The sequence below is a fragment of the Nerophis ophidion genome, linkage group LG22 (assembly GCF_033978795.1).
Source record: "Nerophis ophidion isolate RoL-2023_Sa linkage group LG22, RoL_Noph_v1.0, whole genome shotgun sequence".
Lineage (NCBI taxonomy): Eukaryota > Metazoa > Chordata > Actinopteri > Syngnathiformes > Syngnathidae > Nerophis > Nerophis ophidion.
Genome location: NC_084632.1, coordinates 26,301,153 through 26,322,475, shown reverse-complemented (window position 1 = coordinate 26,322,475; position 21,323 = coordinate 26,301,153). Strand labels below are relative to the sequence as shown.

The following is a 21,323-nucleotide window of genomic DNA, read 5'->3' as shown; positions in this document are numbered from 1 at the left end:
TACTCGATTATGAAAACAATAGATAGCCTCAGCCTTAAAAGATAACCAATAATATTCTATGACAAATTGGTAAATGTAGAAATACGAAAAAAAGACTGAGGCTCGGCATTTCAGCATGACTAATGAAAGTGAAACTGGAATGTTTCAAATTATACTTTATATGAAATTATTCAACTGAAGTTAATTAAAAAATGCATCTGTGTCTTGTTTGCTGACTAATTTCTGTCACTTGTTCACCACTTGCTGTCTCAAACAGGTCAACGGAACAGACGCGGACTATGAATATGAGGAAATCACAATGGAGCGGGTATAAAACATGCACCCTCCCTACATAGTGCAAATGCATCAGGGTAATAGAAACATAAACAACATACTGCCAAAAAGTCATTAGTATGTGTAGACCTGCCAGCACGTAAGCAGTTTTCGTACATGTGGGTGTTTAGGAAGTCTCAAAAAATGCCTTCAAGGTTGGCAAGTCTTCTACAGTGTGTGTACTGCAAAGGAAAACGTTAAAACCCGAACTGTTGAAGCCTATTTGATTTACATAGGTACATATAGATTAGAAGAACATGCCCTGTGTTACATATCATGGCTACGTGTCAGTGTTGTTTTTGTTCTCCCCCCAGCTCACATTTTTTGCGCATTTTTACCGACCCTACTTTACGAACATTACTATTGCTTCTCCATCAGTCTCCACTTTCTTCCTCTGATCCTCTCGGCCGCTTTTTCATTATACTCTCTTTTGTCTCACCCCGAGGCTCTCTCGCAGTTCTTCTCGCTCAGTCTTTTCTCCTGTGACCTGGATATGTCTGCTTGACTGGCTTTGCCTTGAAAAACACTATGGATGTACATGCAAACAGAGATGCAAAAATGACACACATTCATGCCCAGTATGACAAATCGCAAGAAATATAGACAAGGTTTTTATTTTTTTATTTTTATCATTGATAAAATAAAACAATTAATTTCATAAAAACACAAACTGTTAAAAGACTAGTTTAGCAACAGAAACATTCATGTATTGTTCCCATAGCCATTCCAGTATTATGTATGTGATGATTTTAATATTGTTATATTTTATAGCAGATTTACTAATAACTCTGTGTCTGCCTAAAGTTATACTCACCATATAATGGTTTTCTGTTGCAAAGCGATACTTATGAGTCATGTGATTCTCTCAGTTAGTAACAAGGTAAAACCACGTTGCCAGTGGCTGTTTTACATATGGGTCACTTGGGCAATTGTGCAAGACTACATTATTTTGGAAGAACGAGAGGGGAAACATTTTTTTATAAGTATTTCTGCTCGGCAAACCATGCACCACCATACTGCTAAGAAAGGATGAATCTATAACAATGAGAGATTATCATCACACCTTGAGGGGGTCTCGCACAGGGTGCTATTGAAGCTAAAACCTGCACATAGCTCACAATGTCATTAAACAATGCAGAATGTAATTCAGAGTTGAATGACAAATTACACCATACATCATATTTTGACTTACATGCACTAGATTCAGTACTAGTTCCGTTTCTTGCTAAGTTTTTATTAGTTGTTGGGCTACATACTCTTCACTGAAATAAGCTTAAGAACACAATACTGTCTGCCCTCGATTATTGCAGGGGTTACGTATGGTGTCAGAACAGTGCCAAAAACTTTGTATGTAAAAAAGAAGAACAGTCTGAAGAAGAGTAGTCTTGAGTGTAGGGTTGAAATTTTATACAAAATAACCAATTTTATATACTGTTATAATAATAACAAAAACACACAATTGTAATCTCAATGTGAGGGTATTATATTAGCCATTCTGGCACTATGAATTCAGATATTGATAAATTAGCTACCTTTTATCATATATTGTAGGTCTGCATCTCCATAATGTAACATTGCAATTGCCTGGGGAGCAGATACTGATCATTGAGCTGCTCAGTGGCCTTGTGGTTAGAATGTCTGCCCTGGAACGTCGTGAGTTCAAACCCCGGCCGAGTCATACCAAAGACTATAAAAATGTGACCCACTGCCTCCCTGCTTGGCACTCAGCATCAAGGATTGGAATTAGGGATTGACTCACCAAATGATTCCCGAACACGGGACACCCCTCACCTCCCAGGGGGAAACATGGGGATGGGTCAAATGCAGAGGATAATTTCACCACACCTAGTGTGTGTGTGACTTTTGTTGGGATTTTAACTTTTAACTTTTACCATCAAAATATTTTGCGAGTCAAAGTAAGCTATCTGTAATTAAATCAAATTGGTAAAAGTTGTTGTTAAAGATAGTGTTTTTCCACATGATATCATAAAAAATAGTGATGTCATTATTTAATAGATAGTAGTGTAAAAAAATGGACTAATTATAGGTTATTTCGTCTAAAGACTTTAATCTTATTTAGAAGCGACACACAACAGGCCCCGTTCATATTGGTACTGACCAGGCGATAGCAGGTATTTAAAGTAACCAATCAGAAGAAAGGAGAGTTACTAGGCCATGTATTCAATGACCGCCCCTATTGGGTAGAACATCGCGCATGTAGACAAACAGAGAAACAGAGTCCGCACAAGCGGAAAATTAGTCCGTATGCTCGCACAGAGGCCAGGCGCACAAACAGAGTGTTTTTTAAGCTTAAGGATTTTGGCACTGTTTTGACGTTAAAGATACGTCCCCCCAATAGTAAGTACATTCCGGTAATGTCGGGATGCTATTTGTTTTGTGATTTGTGTGATTATTAATGTCTTTATAAGTCCTACACATACTCTACACAGTTTCAATCACAATTAAAAACACTTCCTCTCTCTCTTATATCTTAAAACAGTGCATACACTCTATAACCTATATAATTTTACCATGATAACTCAAATTGGTACTCATATGTCGACATACTTTTTTCATTTAACAAGAAGACATAATTAACCTTTTTGAACTACTCAAATATAGTATCAATGTACTCAATGGTACTCAGTGGTACTTTAAAATCTGCACTGCACTTTATCTGCTGTAAGTAAACTGCCAAGTGTCGAGGGAACACTGCAATATGATTATTATTATTATTGTTACTTAAAGTTGTTTGAAAGAACTTGAAATGAGTGATATATTGTGGCCGGAATACAAGTAGACTGGCTACACTGCGGTTCCGTTGTTACTGTAGCTGCATATACATGTGTTACATGCTTTTATGTCACTGACTCGTTGTTTATTATTACATGTTTTTGTTTAGGGTAACTCTGGTTTGGGATTCAGTATTGCAGGAGGAACTGATAATCCTCATATTGGAGAAGACCCGTCCATCTTTATTACCAAGATTATACCAGGAGGAGTCGCCGCCCAGAATGGACGACTCAAGTAAACACACACAAACACACTATGTTTGCATGTTCACTATATGTTGTGTGGCTTTTATTCGATAAATCCTGTGTTTTTGTTGGGCAGGGTGAATGACTGTATAATCCGAGTAAATGAGGCAGATGTCAGGGAGGTGACCCACAGTGGGGCCGTGGAAGCATTGAAGGAGGCTGGAGGTCTGGTCAGACTGTGTATACGACGCAAGAGGAACCACAACGATAGAATCATGGATATAAAGCTAGTAAAAGGTCCTAAAGGTGAAGAAATACTACAAACATAATCACAACACGGTCTACGTACAGTTACGTACAGTACTGAAAGTATAAAAATCATATATTAAGCAGAGGTTCTTTTAAAAACAGGTAAAATTTTTCAGTCATTGCAATTATTCTACCCGTGTTTGTGAGGTAAGCCGCACCCACTAAATTCTAAAAGAAAAACGTATGGACTGGACAATAAGTGGTTGATATATATGTTGTGAAATTAATTATTTACATAGAAATATTTTGTAAATTTTTTTTACTTTCTTTAATTGTTTCCAAATGGTGCCTGTAACATGGCAGTAAAACAGACGATTAGACAAAACAGAAGTTATTGTCATGGTCCCCTTAGCTGAGTAAGCCAGCTCTCCAAGCAGCTAATCAGACTCAATAACTCCACGGTTTTAGTGATTGTTTTAAGGAATTTGTAAAACTGGAACAATACAAAAATAGTCCCATTGTAAGTTAATAATACTAACACAGATGCCTGTAAACGTGTTAGCATAGTAGCTAATGCTAACGACTCTAGCTTGACTACTGTAGTATGTACAAATATGCATGAAAGCACTGCTATCAAACATGTTACGGTCCCGTAAGTATGAATTATTTTAGTTGTAAAACTTACAAACTTTGCTTGGTGTGATGAATGAAGAAACCATACGAGTAGAAATGCTATGGATGACTAGTAGACCGAATGGCAATTGACTTTCCTGTTCACGGCACTAAATAGAAGGACATACTGTAGACATTCAACTCATAGCATCTGCAGTGAGCAAACTTGTCCAAAACATTGCGCCACAGTACAAAAAATAACACACCTTTTCAGGTTATGTGGGTGTTTTATAGAATCTGTTTGTTGAGTACAAAACATAATGCCTGTTAGCGACGAAAAATATATCAATCCATCACAGTTTTATTAGCCGCAGGATAAAAAAAATGTAGCGGCTTAAATTCCGGAAAATACAGTAATGTGAAATTCTGGGGTACACTGTGTAATGTATCAGCAAGGCTCTGAATTGGAAGATAGCTTGCAACATAGTTAGGCAGACTATGAAGTCTTCTTAACTATATTACCGACACCAGGATTTTTGTGTCCCTAAACAACATTTTCTTTATGCCCCATTTTGGTCTTAAATATTACTTGTGTAACTCACTAAGGGCTGTAAGGATGATTGTAGCATAGTGAGCATTGTAATAGAGTCGGCCTTTGCCACATCGCTCTTCAAAGCTTGCGGCTTGTAAAGGTGACTATTTGGGTGTTATTTCATTGTTAAGAGGCTTTTTTAATGTTAAAAAAAAAATCAGATTTACAAAGTTGGTTTATAAGCTCAAGCTCTGAAAATATTTGTAATGAATAATTCCTACTTAGCGGAAATGTATTTTCCCACGATCGGAACCATTTAACAAGGACAAACAATTGTTTTCTGTATTTCTCTTGACAACCGGAATTAAAGCTGGTTCTCGGAGCCTTCGTTGCGCATAAAAGACAAAACCAAAAAAAATGCAGTTGAAGTAGATTTATAATTATATATTGACAAATAATGTATTATATTTTACATGTTATGTAAAGCTTTGTAAATAATCATATGTGAACAATAAACAAAACGTTGACATTGACCACTACAATTCAGTTCATTACAATATGTTCAATAGTCATATGTTTATATTTTAGATAATGTTAAAAGTTTTTATGAATAGGAGAAGGAGAGGGGGCCAGAGCAGAAAAGAAAAGAAACGGCAGATGAACAGGTCTAAAAGCGGGGTCTATTTAAAGGCTAGAGTATACAAATGAGTTTTAAGATGGGACTTAATGCTTCTACCGAGTTGGCATCTCTTACTGTTACCGGGAGGGCATTCCAGAGTACTGGAGCCCGAATAGAAAACGCTCAAAAGCCCGCGGACTTTTTTGAGCTCTGGGAATCACTAATAAGCCGGAGTTCTTTGAACGCAGATTTCTTGCCGGAACATATAGTACGATACAATGAGCAAGATAGAATAGAGCTAGACCGTGTAGTATTTTATACATAAGTAGTAAAACCTTAAAGTCACATCTTGAGTGCACAAGAAGCCAGTGCAGGTGAGCCAGTATAGGCGTAATATGATCAAACTTTCTTGTTCTTTTCAAAAGTCTAGCAGCCGCATTGTGTACCAAATGTAATCTTTTGATGCTAGACATAGGGGGACCCGATTATAATACGTTACAGTAATCGAGACAAGACGGAACGAATGCATGAATAAAGATCTCAGCGCCGCGAGTGGACAAAATGAAGCAAATTTTAGAGAAATTACGGAGATGAAAAAAGGCCGACAAAGACAAATGTTCTTTGGACACCATATCTTCAGGGTAAAAGTTCTGCTCACAATATAAACTTAAATAGTACGGTCGTTTTAGCATTATGACGAAGCAATGTAAACTAGCAATTTTCTCAATGGGTTTTAAATTAAACGCCACTAACCATACTTGCCAACCCTCCCGGATTTTCCGGGAGACTCCCGAAATTCTGCGCCTCTCCCAAAAACCTCCCGGGACAAATTTGTCTCCCGAAAATCTCCTGAAATTCAGGCGGAGCTGGAGGCCACGCCCCCTCCAGCTCCATGCGGACCAGAGTGACGTGTCGACAGCCTGTTTTCACATCCGCTTTCCCACAATATAAACAGTGTGCCTGCCCAATTACGTTATAACTGTAGAATGATCGAGGGCGAGTTCTTGGTTTCTTATGTGGGTTTATTGTTAGGCAGTCTCATTAATGTCCTCCCAGCGCGGAAACAACACACAACAACAGCAGTCACGTTTTCGTCTACCGTAAAGCAGTTTGTCTGCCGTAAACAGCAATGTTGTGACACTCTTAAACAGGACAATACTGCCATCTACTGTGCATGCATATGTGACAATAAGATCTACGGCTTTTAGAGCAGTGGATCTCGTCCTTTTTTCAGAGATGTACCCCCTGTGAACATGTTTTTAATTCAAGAACCCCCTAATCAGAGCAAAGCATTTTTGGTTGAAAAAAAAAAGATAAAGAAGTCAAATACAGCACTATGTCCTCAGTTTCTGATTTATTAAAATGTATAACAGTGCAAAATATTGCTCATTTGTAGTGGTCTTTCTTGAACTATTTGGAAAAAATGATATCAAAATAACTAAAAACGTGTTGAAAAATACACAAGTGATTCAATTATAAATAAAGATTTCTACACATACTGCGATGAGGGGCAACTTGTCCAGGGTGTACGCCGCCTTCCGCCCGATTATAGCTGAGATAGGCACCAGCGCCTCACGCGACCCCAAAGGGAATAAGCGATAGGAAATGGATTGATGGATAGCTGTAAATATACTCCTCCCCTCTTAACCACGCCCCCAACAACGTCCCTCCCCCAACAACACCCCCCACCCAGCCAACCCCCCCTCCCGAAATCGGAGGTCTCAAGGTTGGCAAGTATGCCACTAACCGTACTAGATTTATTAAAAAGGACAGGTTGACTCACCGCTTAATTGAAGTTTAGTCAGAAACAAGGTATAATTGTATCATGTATGCAAATATATTTTTCTATTATTATTTGTTTCAATTCAGTCCATCAAAGTATCCATCCATCCATCCATCCATCATCTTCCGCTTATCCGAGGTCGGGTCGCGGGGGCAGCAGCCTAAGCAGGGAAGCCCAGACTTCCCTATCTCCAGCCACTTCGTCTAGCTCTTCCCGGGGGATCCCGAGGCGTTCCCAGGCCAGCCGGGAGACATAGTCTTTCCAACGTGTCCTGGGTCTTCCCCGTGGCCTCCTACCAGCTGGACGTGCCCTAAACACATCCCTAGGGAGGCGTTCGGGTGGCATCCTGACCAGATGCCCGAACCACCTCATCTGGCTCCTCTCGATGTGGAGGAGCAGCGGCTTTACGTTGAGCTCCTCCCGGATGGCAGAGCTTCTCACCCTATCTCTAAGGGAGAGCCCCGCCACCCGGCGGAGGAAACTCATTTCGGCCGCTTGTACCCGTGATCTTATCCTTTCGGTCATGACCCAAAGCTCATGACCATAGGTGAGGATGGGAACGTAGATCGACCGGTAAATTGAGAGCTTTGCCTTCCGGCTCAGCTCCTTCTTCACCACAACGGATCGATACAACGTCCGCATTACTGAAGACGCCGCACCGATCCGCCTGTCGATCTCACGATCCACTCTTCCCCCACTCGTGAACAAGACTCCTAGGTACTTGAACTCCTCCACTTGGGGCAGGGTCTCCTCCCCAACCCGGAGATGGCACTCCACCCTTTTCCGGGCGAGAACCATGGACTCGGACTTGGAGGTGCTGATTCTCATTCCGGTCGCTTCACACTCGGCTGCGAACCGATCCAGTGAGAGCTGAAGATCCCGGCCAGATGAAGCCATCAGGACTACATCATCTGCAAAAAGCAGAGACCTAATCCCGTGGCCACCAAACCGGAACCCCTCAACGCCTTGACTGCGCCTAGAAATTCTGTCCATAAAAGTTATGAACAGAATCGGTGACAAAGGACAGCCTTGGCGGAGTCCAACCTTCACTGGAAACGTGTCCGACTTACTGCCAGCAATGCGGACCAAGCTCTGACACTGATCATACAGGGAGCGGACTGCCACAATAAGACATTCCATCAAAGTAGAACAAGCAAACACCATCAGATCACGACAACCACCATACACCGTAATCATGTGCTTCCCCCTAAACAACAGCATGGAGTGTTTATGCCAGGGTTATAAAACTGTAAATTTATGGCGGTATAGTTAGTTATGGTGGTATTGTGCATTTCATTGCCTTTAGAATAACAAGCAGATGGAGTTGGCTTGACATCGTCAGCATTTAATACGACTTTATTTCGTGTTTCATTAGTAATGTGATATGGTAATAAATATATTGAGTTTGAGTTTTTTTATTACCCCTTTAATTGTGAAATTGGTGGAGGACGCAATTAATAATCACATGCATGATGCTCTCAAAAGTGAGGCAGCAAAGTAATAATAGATACTCCAGGTAGAAATACAGCAGATACAGTAAGATGGGAAGTTAAATAGAAATTAATAAAATATACATTTCCAATTTCACTACTTCAGCTCTATGTTTATTACAAAATAATAATATAATTTAATATAACTTAAAATAAAATATGTAAGTGGTTATATAAATAGTTGCAAAAAGTTGTAATATGTTGATTGTTTCTTCCAGGGTTAGGATTTAGTATAGCTGGTGGAGTTGGAAATCAACACGTTCAAGGGGACAGCAGTATCTATGTGACAAAGATCATTGAGGGAGGAACCGCACAAAAAGATGGACGACTGCAGATAGGGGACAAACTTGTTGCTGTAAGTCAATTTTTTTCTGCTGAAGTCTTTATCGTCCGCCTCTCTTCCCTTGAATTTAACAATTGTATTTACTGTACGGAATAGAATCCCCTAAATTATGTCTTTAAGTGTAATTTTTACAATTTGATTACATTCCAATGTAAGAATCTTATTTTTTGTGCCTTTATAAAGCAGTATATTTCTTCATGTATATGCAGGTTAATGGCTCTTGCTTAGAGGAAGTATCTCATGAGGAAGCAGTGGCCGTCCTGAAGTCCACACCTGATGTTGTTTATCTCCGTGTGGCCAAAAACTCCTCTGTATTCATCAATGAAAACTTTCCCCCTCCTGATGTCACCAATTGTAAGTACTGTACAGACATACGCATTCATTATTTTTATTCATACAGTAACAGTAGTATTAACTAAAATCTCCCCTCAATCATACTAGATAGATAGCAAGGTAGACTTTTTTCATCATGAAAGGTAAATAATTGTTATTATTTATCTAATTTATATCAGCACAAAAAAAATGCACTTTCACTTATAATCCTTATGCATTATATGGATTTTTATTTTAATTTTTATTGAGGCATTATTCACTGAGAAGTTTCATCCTAAATCTTTTTCCTTCGAAAAAAAAACAACACGATTGAATTCGATTTTTTAAACAACAAAAAAAAAAGGCTTCACAGACATAGTATGTGATTTGATTGGACGATGATAAAGTAGACACAAGAGATGATACGTAAATAGTAGATGCATAGTGTGATATAAAATATGGGAGTAAAAGTAGACACAACTTTCAATAAATAACACATTACCTTATGAAAATAAATAATACTACATTGTGTAGTAAAGCCATAATTGCTGAGTATAATCCAGACAAAACGTATATTAAAAAAACATTTACTGGCTATGTCTGTTTGCTGTTCTGACAAGAAAGGTTGAGTGTTTTCTCAGCTGTAAATAGAACTCACTCACACTTGCAATGTGCTTTGTGGTGGTAGAGACAACGTTGTTTGCTGTTAAGTTTCCAATACAGGAAGAAAGAAGTGAATGTACTTACAGTATAAGCAAGCATGTTAATAGGGTTTTTATTTTGCCATTGTTCTGTTTGTGGCAGTGTTTTGCGTACATGCTGTAGTGTTATTAGAGTACAGGTTTCTTTAATGTCAGAGCACAATTCATGGCCAGGGTTGCTTTAGGAAGGAAATCCTTTGTGGAAACTATTCTAAAACCATCAATCAATGTTTCAATCAATGTTTATTTATATAGCCCTAAATCACAAATGTCTCAAAGGACTGTACAAATCATTACGACTACGACATCCTCGGAAGAACCCACATAAGGGCAAGGAAAACTCACACCCAGTGGGCAGGGAGAATTCACACCAGTGGGACGCCAAAACCATCAATACAATGGGCTTGCTGTGCCATCCCCTGACAGAGCAAATGTTAAATTAAAAAAAATACATGCTAATGACACACTAAAACTAACTATTGCTACTTGATTTCATGACATTTTGTTTTTACCAAATGACCAGGTACCTGTACAGTAGTGTGAAAATGTTTGTTGATTTGGAATATTGTGAGTTCACTGTGTGAAAGTCCTATGGCCTGATCTTCTAAGATCCAAATTCCACGCGCTAAGTAGTGTGTGCAAACTATAACATTGTGTGGAATATTTGTGGGCGTATTGCAGGTGATCTACTGCATGTACATTTGAGAACTAGTGCAAAAGTGGCCCAGACCACCCTACAGTATGTAGCCTCCTAAGACCCAAACTCTTGTATGGCATGGGTTTTTTATTTATCTCTGCTATTTGGGGTCTCTGGGTACCAATGAGTATAAAAACAAAAAAAGGTTGAAAGTATCCTGAATTTTTGGATGTGTTTTAGCCATCTTGAATCCAACGTGTGATGAGGTATATCGGTACTCTTTTTCCTCCACTCATTTGCAGTATAATGTCCTACCAGTAAATTAAAATGTTGTTGTGGTTTACACAACCAAAAATGTGATGTCCACATATGTGAAGGCCGGGTTGGAGGGGGTTTAAAATGATGTTTTTGTGTGTGTTATGTGACTTTCATTATGGAGACACTCATTTACAGCATATACATATTATCATGCTCCACCCTGTGGCGTTTTGCTATGTTTTGAAACATGCAGGATCTATGTACCACTTTTTGGGGACATTTATAAAAAAAAAAGGGTCGTTCAGTGCCAGCAATGAGGTGGCGACTTGTCCAGGGTGTACCCCGCCTACCGCCCGAATGCAGCTGAGATAGGCGACCCAAAAAAAAGACAAGCGGTAGAAAATGGATGGATGGATGGTCCTGCAGTGCGATCTAAAATTAAAGAAACTATTTTAGCGCTGCGGGTGTGCCCTGGGAGATTATGGCATGTGATGGAATGTTTCATACACAAGAAAATGCATACTGCAAAAAGTTTTCTTTAATATTAATTTAAAAAAATTAACGTCATTAAAAAAACACCAGTAGACACCAGAACGCATCAATTGATTTTGTGTAACTCGGCCCTTTATAGAGGATTCATTATGTTTACCTATTGGAACCTGTTTTTGTGTATGTGGGTTATCTGCATACAGCTAATCCCGACAATTTGAAATCAAACCATGGAAGCAGGGCGGAGATATTTTGGAATGATCTTGTCTTCTCTCGTACCTTTTCCAAACGAGAGAATTTGCCCAATTTGTGACGTTTTTCCAATTGATGATGTCGGCGGATAATTTCATGAATGGTAAAGATTTACCCGAAGAGCTTTTTGTAAGTCTGCCAATTGTAGCCCAACGCTGTAGTCTAAAAGTTCCTTCTTTTTCTCTGTACTCTAGTTTTTTTGGGCAGACTGGCTCACACTTTGACATACATACTCCTCGTTTGCCATTTTTTGACACAAAGTAGCTGTGGAGTTTGTCCCCCAGTGGGTTCTTCGGACCACCAAGAATCAACATGATAGCACGGTTCAGGTTCACAACACAGTTTTATTTTGCAATAAGTCTGTGGGTTGCTTTCCAGCAAGTGTCCTTTGTCTCTCTCGCTCTCGCTCCAACGTCCCTCCTCCTAGTTGCTGCTTATACAGAGAGACAGGTGATTTGATAACAAGGCCCAGGGCCATCTACGCACCTGTCGCTGGCTTCGAGGCCGGTCCCGTTACACCTCGCTCCGCTGCAGGGCTGCAGGCCACGCCCCTCTCCACAGTAGCGTATAGTTTGAACTTATATCTGTCAGTAGACTCAATATGGAAACGCTAAAAATGTTTACTATTACTATTCTATATACTATTATTTGTTTTTGTAATACTCCTGAAGGAACTCTCCTGAAGGAATCAATAAAGTACTACTCTGTACTACTCTGTCCATGTAGAAGATAGTCACCTAGTAAAGGCCAGATTTCTCCCAAGGCTGACTGTTATTGACAAAAAGCAAAACAATTCTAGAGTGTATTCATGTTTGTTTGCTTGTTAGCTGCTTACATCCTAGTTCATAGAGTATGCAAACTGACCAGAGCGGTACCATTCCATTCCCAATAATAACAACTGGGTTGTGCGATACAGACGATATACAATTTAAGTGATAAAAAATCGGCCAACGATAGTTGATTTAATACTATCGTTATATCATAATAATGCACAATAATGAGACATTCTGTGCACCGGAAATTTGATAGCGACAAGCGAATAATCATGCCCTCAGCGCATTTTCAGTAGCGGCTAATATTATCCACATTGCAAAGCCACTTTAAAGTCAGCATTTCTTGCCTCCATGGTGGCAAGTAAACTATGTATTCTACAAGTACCATCATCACTGGAGGAAGAAGAATAGCTGAACATGCAACACTACACACTGAAGGTGAATAAGCTAACCGCTAATCGCAAGCTAAAGCTCTTGAATGTAAACAAAGGGAGGTGGATTGATACAATTATCGACAGTAACCATACTAAGTATAATATCAGTATATGGTTAAAACTTCAGTGGGTGGATCAGTATTTATTATTTTTTTTAAATATATTTTGTTGTGTTTGTTATTTTTTACAAACTCAGTAAATAAGTCCCTGGACACATGAGACCTTTAAGTTCAAAAAACAAAGTATTTAAATCGAGGCCATTAGCAGGAAATGTTTAATTGATATTATTACACTCAATGTCATTCAATAATCTTAAAAATTGCTTAAGTATCAGTGTGAACATTGGGATGACCAGTAATGCTCCTGTAACGACTTGGTATTGGATAGATACCCAAATATGTAGTATCGTCCAAAACTAAAGTAAAATATTCAAAGAACAGAATAGTCAGTGCTTATTACATTTTAACAGAAGTGTAGATATAACTGTGTTACAACAGCAAGTGACCAGATGTTAACAATAAATCCATCCATCCATTTTTTACCGCTTGTCCCTTTCGGGGTCGCGGGGGGGTTCCTGAAGCCTTTCTCAGCTGCATTTGGGCGGAATGTGGCGTACACCCTGGACAAGTCGCCACCTCATGGCAGGGCCAACACAGATAGTCGGATAACATTCACACTCACATTCACACACTAGGGCCAATTTAGTGTTGCCAATCAACCTATACCAGGGTGCATGATTTTGGAGGTGGGAGGAAGCCGGAGTACCTGGAGGAAACCCACGCAGTCACGGGGAGAACATGCAAACTCCACACAAAAAGATCCCGAGCCCGGTATTGAACTCAGGACCGTCTTATTGTGACGCAAATGCACTAACCTATGTTCCACCGTGCTACTGTTAACAGTAAATAAGAAGGTAAAATATTAATATTTTGAACAAAATAATACTACTGGAAATTACACAATATTTTCCCGCACACATCAGCTGCCAAATTAACAGCCTTTATTACCTGTTCTGAAACACGTCTATAATCATTTACTGTACATACAAAATAATATATTGTAATAAATATAGTTATTACAGAAGGCTGCAATATATGTCACAATATAGATGTTTGGCCATGTCTTCCCTACATCCCTGATGCAGTAGTAATATATTTCTGTACAAACACTTTTATCCAGATTCTTAACCAAGTATAACGTATTGGTCATTGGCTCAGCCTTCTGCTGGTTTTGTACTTGTTGTATAATCCTGCTGATTTTTTCTGTCCTACTATCTACTGTATGTTTTTACTGTGATAAAATATCTGCTGGGATAAAGATAACTAAAACTACTGGTAGCTCAAGACTTTTGCAAGGTACTGTACATCATAACAACATCGAATGAAATACATAAATATACATAAAATATATCGCAGAGCCACATCATATACCAGTGATGGGGAAACTACTTTTGAATCCAGCCCACAAAATATTAGAACAAAATTGAGCAAAGATCTGGTTCGAGGATTGCCCCAACAAAACTGATACTAGACTTTGACACACTGACAAAAAAGTGTGCCAAAGTGCTCCCACTGAAAGATAATGTAAGTGTTAACCTTGTAATTCTATTTGTGTGTTTCTCTGAGGTTCTGATTCGATATTGTTGAAAATAGATGTATAGCCCATGTTCGGGAAGTCTACTCTTAGGTACGAGATATAAAATGCTTTCAAATGCATCATATGCATTTGTCAAATTTCAAAACCCAATGTTGCCCCTGAGCCAAAAAGTTTGCCCACCCAAGTCATATATAGTGCCCTCTTGTATGTTGGACAACTATTAAGAGTCACGTCTCCTAAACAAAATTACCAATTTTACTCTACAGTATATTGTACATGTCACTAATAAAGTACACTTTTATTTCACTGCAAGTGCACTGCAGAAGTTCTAAATGGTTCATTTTTGAGGATGGCCACACAAAATGGACCAACAGTTTAACCATATTAAAGCATGTTGAGAATAGACTTGTTTTTGTTTTGTTTTTTCCAGCCTATTCCCCGCATCAGGACAACCACATAAGTCCCTACATGAGCGGGAGCCAGTCTGTGAGCCCTGCCCCACTGACCACACCCAGATACTCACCAATGCCCAAGTCCATGACTGTAGATGATGATGTCACAAGGTAAGTAACAGTATTAATCTACCGTACATATGAACGAGAAAAGGCTGCATTTATTTCACAACAATATGATTTAGTGTTGTTGAGGACATGTCATTCCTCTCCTCGAGAGCCCAAATTTACTGCCTGACCTCTGTCCGCCCTGCTAACTGGGCTGTGGTGGTGCGTGGACGTGTGTGTGTGTGTGTGTGTGTGTGTGTGTGTGTGTGTGTGTGTGTGTGTGTGTGTGTGTGTGTGTGTGTGTGTGTGTGTGTGTGTGTGTGCGCGTGTGTGTGCGTGTACGTGTGTTTGGCAGATGGCAATCCAAATTTTTATCCGGCACGTAAACTGAGGTCACATACATACACACATGCACATACACTCTCAGTGCTGCTCTACTGTCTTTAATCCATTTTAATGGAAGGATTACAGCCTATCACAATCCTTGTCACTCAATTGGCGTCACCGTGGTTACGAGAATATGACTCCTTTCGTCATAATCCTTATGGCCAATCAGAATGTTTGGAGTATAATAAATCTGATAAGCCGTAGACTGACTGCAGGATGGTCATTTTTTATGTCTGCCTTTTTTTTGAGTCTCGTTCTGTGTTTGTATCCACCGTATTGCCGTATTGTCTCCCTGTTATCAAACTGTGACGTCACTGCTGAACAATCCAACGAACTTGCACATTTTTAACGTGTCTGGCTGCAAAAAAAAATAAAAAATGTGTTTCTATAAACAGTGCAATAGATCCCAGCTACTGTGGCTGTGCGATAGTATGTTGTATAAACCTCACTTCCCGTCGCCTTAAGAGCTGCGCTGGAAAATGAGTTGACAGCACATGGTTTTTATTTTACTGGCTACCGCTGCTCCACTTAACTCTCAATTAGTAGGGATTATTGGTCGCAAGTTTGAGCCCGCTGTGTGTGGGAATTGACTCCGCAGAATGATCACTGTTACACAAACGTTCAATCTGTTCTCTTTTAAGTTGGATAGTTGCACTGTACTCAAATTTTCTTTATGCCCTGGAGCACATTGCATAAAAAAAATAGTGGTAAAAAGAAATCGGGCATTAATCATGGATATGTGTAGATGAATTACGCAATTTGAGCATACATGACTTCAGATACATTTGGTAACAAGTTTTGAGCAATTAACTTATGGCCATTTAAGTGAAACATTTTGAACTAATGTCCCTCTGACATTCTCACAATAAAATGTGCCTTTTTGGCCTTATGATTTAAGTTATGTAAAGGAGTAATAACCTGTGATTAAACATGATTAATTTAAATTCAAAATTGTGATTAGTCCGATTGAAGAAAAATATATTTTAACAGCACCAAAAAAAATTGTTTTTCAACTCACTGAAACTACAGATAATTCAACCTTGTACTGCACATGTATATTGTACAGTATCACTTTTGTAAGACCAGCATCACATTAAAGTTGTTTAATAACGTCATGCAGTTTTTACATATGAATACTGTCCTTTACTGTATAGCATGTCAATAATGACTGGTGTGAAATATGTAGAGTTGTGCTAAATATTATTTAACCCCCATTGTAAATTATATTTTTATGCAAAGATTAAGAACTTACATTAGTTTATCAAGAAGGCACAAAAAACACAATTTAGATTGCTCAACACAACTATGATTACAAGTTGTCACTATCTATTGAAATTGACCATGTGTTCGATATTTTACATTTTCAAAAGTACATGTAATTCTAAATGGGGCTTGAATAATTTTTGTATAATGCTACAGCCTGAAATCAATCAATCAATCAATCAATTTTTATTTATATAGCCCTAAATCACAAATGTCTCAAAGGACTGTACAAACCACAAGAAAAAAAGGTGTCCTTTTAACTCTTGTTCTTTTCTTTTTTTTTTAAATTAGTATTTTAGATGTTGAGTGGTGAATGTCTGTCGTGTGTAAATAGCACTGCCACAAAATATAACATGATAAAATACTGACATCTACTGGGCAATGTGAAGATTGAAGAATGCCCATGCTTCAATTGTGGAACGCACACCTCTTCAAATCCTGTAATAATTAATATAGATTTAGAATTATACTTCTAGATAATAAATACATTTAACTGTCATGTTTTAGTGTATTGTTGCACTTTAAATCATAGACACATTTAATTGTGTTTGAAAAATATTAATATATAAAGTATAATTTTCTCCAGGGAACCCAGGCGTCTGATCCTCCACAGAGGATCTGCAGGTCTCGGTTTCAACATCGTTGGAGGGGAAGATGGAGAAGGAATCTTCATCTCCTTCATTCTGGCTGGTGGTCCTGCTGATCTATGTGGGGAACTTCACAAGGGAGATCGAATCCTCTCAGTATGTTTTATACAGTAAATACATATCAACTAACATCATGGTTTAACTATATTGCAGTTCGTACAATATGCCAGCGCTATTATTTTAAAGCTCCTGTTGAGATTTGTTTTTTATGATTCATTTATTCTATCATATAGTAGCATGTCTTCTCATTTGACATTAAAATATGTGTCTGTGGATCTAGGTGAATGGGGTAGACCTGTCTAGTGCAACACATGAGCAGGCAGCTGCAGCTCTAAAGAACGCGGGACAAACTGTCACTATTGTTGCACAGTATAGACCAGAAGGTGAGTGATTCTATATTAAGTTGCTAATTGAAAAAAAAGTAACATGCATCTTTGTTAAGTACGGGTGTAAGAGTAAAGATTAGGTTTGAAAAAATGTTGGCATATTATGAAGTTATTTTCATGGATTAAAACAGTTTCTATGTGTCCGTGACATTGGCCAGTTTTTCACAGTCACAATTGGGCTAAAGTCCACAACAAATTTTCTGATATACTCAAATAACAAACTGAAAAATATTAGCTGTGTTACAGGTGATGGCTGGGTGTTCAATAACTTACTGTGTATGCTAAAAGATGCACCACACAATTATATGTGTCACAACATGCTTCAACCTGGGTATTCGTCTGTTGGGTGACTGATAGTCCTGTAACCTAGGCAGCCGGGTTATAACTGACAACTGAGCCTCAGCTAATGGGATGCTGTTGCATTGGGGGTCCTAAAAATATCACTTACATAGACGTGCATGCAAGCACCTTGTACTGCACCAGTCGTGCAGTATAAACTATGTCTGGTTCCGTGCCTATTGACTTGCAGTGGAGCCATTAGCTATGTATTATTTATTTAGAGAGGTGATACAGAGAACAAAGATGGTATGAGCTGGTAAAGTTGGAAAGTGATATGTAGTGCTGAATGTCTGGAAGACAAGTCATTGATAATGTAGCCCAAGATAGATCATAATTTCATTTAAAATTCATTGGTATCTATTCTGCTAGTATTTTTTGGTCATACACTGTACTCTTCAGTCTGTAGGTATATGTGTATTCAAATAAATTGTTTTGAGGGCCACATTTCCAGAAAGCTAAAGGCCGGGGAGCCGGACTTTTTCGTTCACTATTAATGTTATTTTGTATATTCCTGACAACCAATGTCCTGAACAGTAGACATTTGATTTTTGTCCATTTTTTTCAGTGACAGGAGCTGTTTTGAGGACTTTTTGAAAAAAAAAGCTAGTCAGAGATTACCTTTATAACAACACTTATGTTTTCAAGAATTTGCTGCAAAAATGTCAGCCTCACAAGTTTTACTGGACTAAAATTGCGACCTAACAGCTCAATAGCCAAAAGGGAACACCTAAAATGGAATCTTGAGAAACCCTAATAGTGCAATAATAATACTGTAATATATAAATAAGTTCAACACATGACAACTGACTGCATCTGAATTTAACGAGCTACAGCAACACCTTAGTTACTGTACCGTATTTTTAAAACTATAAGGCACACTGAAAATATTGTCATTATCTCACAAATTAGCAGTGTGCCTTATAACCTGGTGCGCCTTGTCTATGAATTATTTCTGGTTGTGTTGACCCCGAACCAATTTTATATGGTACATGGTGATAAATGTGACCAGTAGTTGGCAGTCACACATAGGAAATATGTGTGGCCTGCAGGTTAAATGAAACCTGTTCAATAAATAAGTGTAGCAAGCACTGGTAAGACCAAAACGTTGATGTTTCATTTAAAATATATAAAATTACACATGGCGTTTAAATATCGGTCAATGTTTTCGTACGATTTTGGTAAACTACGAAGCCGCACCGCTTGATAGATTGTTGGCACATTACGGCTACCATAGTCAGCGGTGCTTCAACATACGGGTATTATTATGGTCTGTGTGTATAAGGACCCCAAAATGGCATCCGCTAGGAGACACAATATATGGCCTTTAGTTTCGACCTATTATAGAAAACTAACTTACATCCATATTGGTTTCTGCTATTGTCTGTTTGGGATCTGCACATGTCCCGAAAATTTGCGCACGTCCGCCATTGTAGTCCACGCCATAGTCAATAAGCTCCTTTTTCTCTACCCTCTTGTTTTGAGGCATTCATCCTCCGCTGTTGCCATTTCTAATATAAAATAGTGTACAGTTGTAACTTAATCCGTCAGTAGGCTCGCTATGGAAGCGCTAAAAATGACTGGTACAATAAATGTGACAGGGAGAGATTGCTGTCGAAGTGGGGACAGGTAAATAAGACCGGTCAGAAAGCGGCTTGACATTAAAACACAGTCTGTGAAACAATCTATGAAAAATGCTGACCAAAGAACCACCTGAAATGAGATTTTCTTATTTAAACGGGGCTAGCAGGTCCATTCTATGTGTCATACTTGATCATTTCGCGATATTGCCATATTTTTGCTGAAAGGATTTAGTAGAGAACATCGACAATAAAGTTTGTAACTTTTGGTCGCTAATAAAAATGCCTTGCCTGTACCGGGAGTAGCAGACGATATGCGCGTGACGTCACGGGTTGTGGAGCTCCTCACATCTGAACATTGTTTCCAATCATGGCCACCAGCAGCGAGAGTGATTCGGACCGAGAAAGCGACGATTTCCCATTAGTTTAAGTGAGGATGCAAGATTTGTGGATTAGGAAAGTGAGAGTGAAGGACTAGAAAAAAAAAAAAGACTTGGGCAGTGGGAGCGATTCAGATGATATTAGACAAATATACTAGAATAATTCTAATTATCTGCTTATTGTGTTACTAGCGTTTTAGTGAGATTATATGGTCGTACCTGTACAACCTGAAGGTCGGCCCCGCACCTTTCTTCAGCACCAGTCGACGGGTGGTGGCGATGCCCATCTCTGCCCTTCGCAAGGGACCCTCTTCGAAACACGATCTTTCAAAATGATCTCTGCATAATATACTGTACTTTGTGTGTGTGGTCCAATCCAACCGTGTTTCCTTGATATCTCTGTTCCATAGTAAAGCTTGATTGTCATCTTTCGGGAATGTAAACAATGAAACACAGGTTGTATTTGTGTTGCTAAAGCCGGCCGCAATACACCGCTTCCTACCTACAGCTTTCTTCTTTGATGCCTCTATTGTTCATTGAACAAATTGCAAAAGATTCAGCAACACATGAATTGATTAACGTGGACCCCGACTTAAACAAGTTGAAAAACTTATTCGGGTGTTACCATTTAGTGGTCAATTGTACGGAATATGTACTGTACTGTGCAATCTACTAATAAAAGTATCAATCAATCAATCAAAACAGATGTCCAGAATACTGTGGAATACAGACGACTTAATAGCTGGGAACGATGTTGGAACAAAATGTCCTCTACAATCTGTGACGTTACGCGCATGCGTCATCATAACGCGACGTTTTGAACAGGATACTTCGGCGCGAAATTTAAAATTGCAATTTAGTAAACTAACGTATTGCCATGTGTTGCAATGTTAAGATTCCATCATTGATATATAAACTATCAGACTGCGTGTAGTAGTGGGTTTCAGTAGGACTTTTATGTGTTATATAGAACACAATGAAGTGTTTTAAATGAAGAAAATAAATCATATGACCCCTTTAAATGTGCTTTATAATCCAGTGCGCCTTGTATATGAATATAGACTTGAATAGACCCCTTCATCGGGACTGCACATCATAGTCGGAAAAATGTGGCGCATAGATAGTAAAAAATGGTAACTGCCAAAAACGGACAGGACTTAGAGGGATGTTTGTCTCCCATGTTTTGAGGTGAATTTGGGCTGCCTCCTTATACCATCCTTGCTATAACTTATTTGAGTTGTTTCATTTTGCATATGAAGTATTTTCTGTGTCGTGACTCTTCCATAACGTACACTGGTGAATGCTGAACAAGCTCTTTCTTAAGCCTTCTGTCCACGCTGGGTGTTGGGTTGCAAGTAATGTGTGTGTCAATGTGTGTCCGGTTCCCGTAGCATCACTGAGAAGTGACCTGCGGTGCACCCTCTGTTTCTATCACACATAAACACATGGAGAGTCCCCTCTAATAACCTCCATT

At 38.9% G+C, this 21,323-nt stretch overlaps 1 protein-coding gene across 14 annotated transcripts in view; it reads left to right on the top strand.

The window, feature by feature from the left end:
* Positions 1–21,323, top strand: part of LOC133540738 (discs large homolog 1-like protein) — a 213,634-nt gene that overhangs the window by 143,436 nt on the left and 48,875 nt on the right. For all 14 annotated transcript variants that reach the window (XM_061883613.1, XM_061883614.1, XM_061883615.1 and 11 more), the window contains 8 exons: positions 257–307; positions 3,215–3,339; positions 3,427–3,596; positions 8,794–8,930; positions 9,128–9,272; positions 14,801–14,933; positions 17,107–17,263; positions 17,448–17,550. In XM_061883613.1, coding sequence (XP_061739597.1) covers positions 257–307; positions 3,215–3,339; positions 3,427–3,596; positions 8,794–8,930; positions 9,128–9,272; positions 14,801–14,933; positions 17,107–17,263; positions 17,448–17,550 — 1,021 coding nt within the window. The remainder of the gene's footprint in view (positions 1–256; positions 308–3,214; positions 3,340–3,426; positions 3,597–8,793; positions 8,931–9,127; positions 9,273–14,800; positions 14,934–17,106; positions 17,264–17,447; positions 17,551–21,323) is intronic.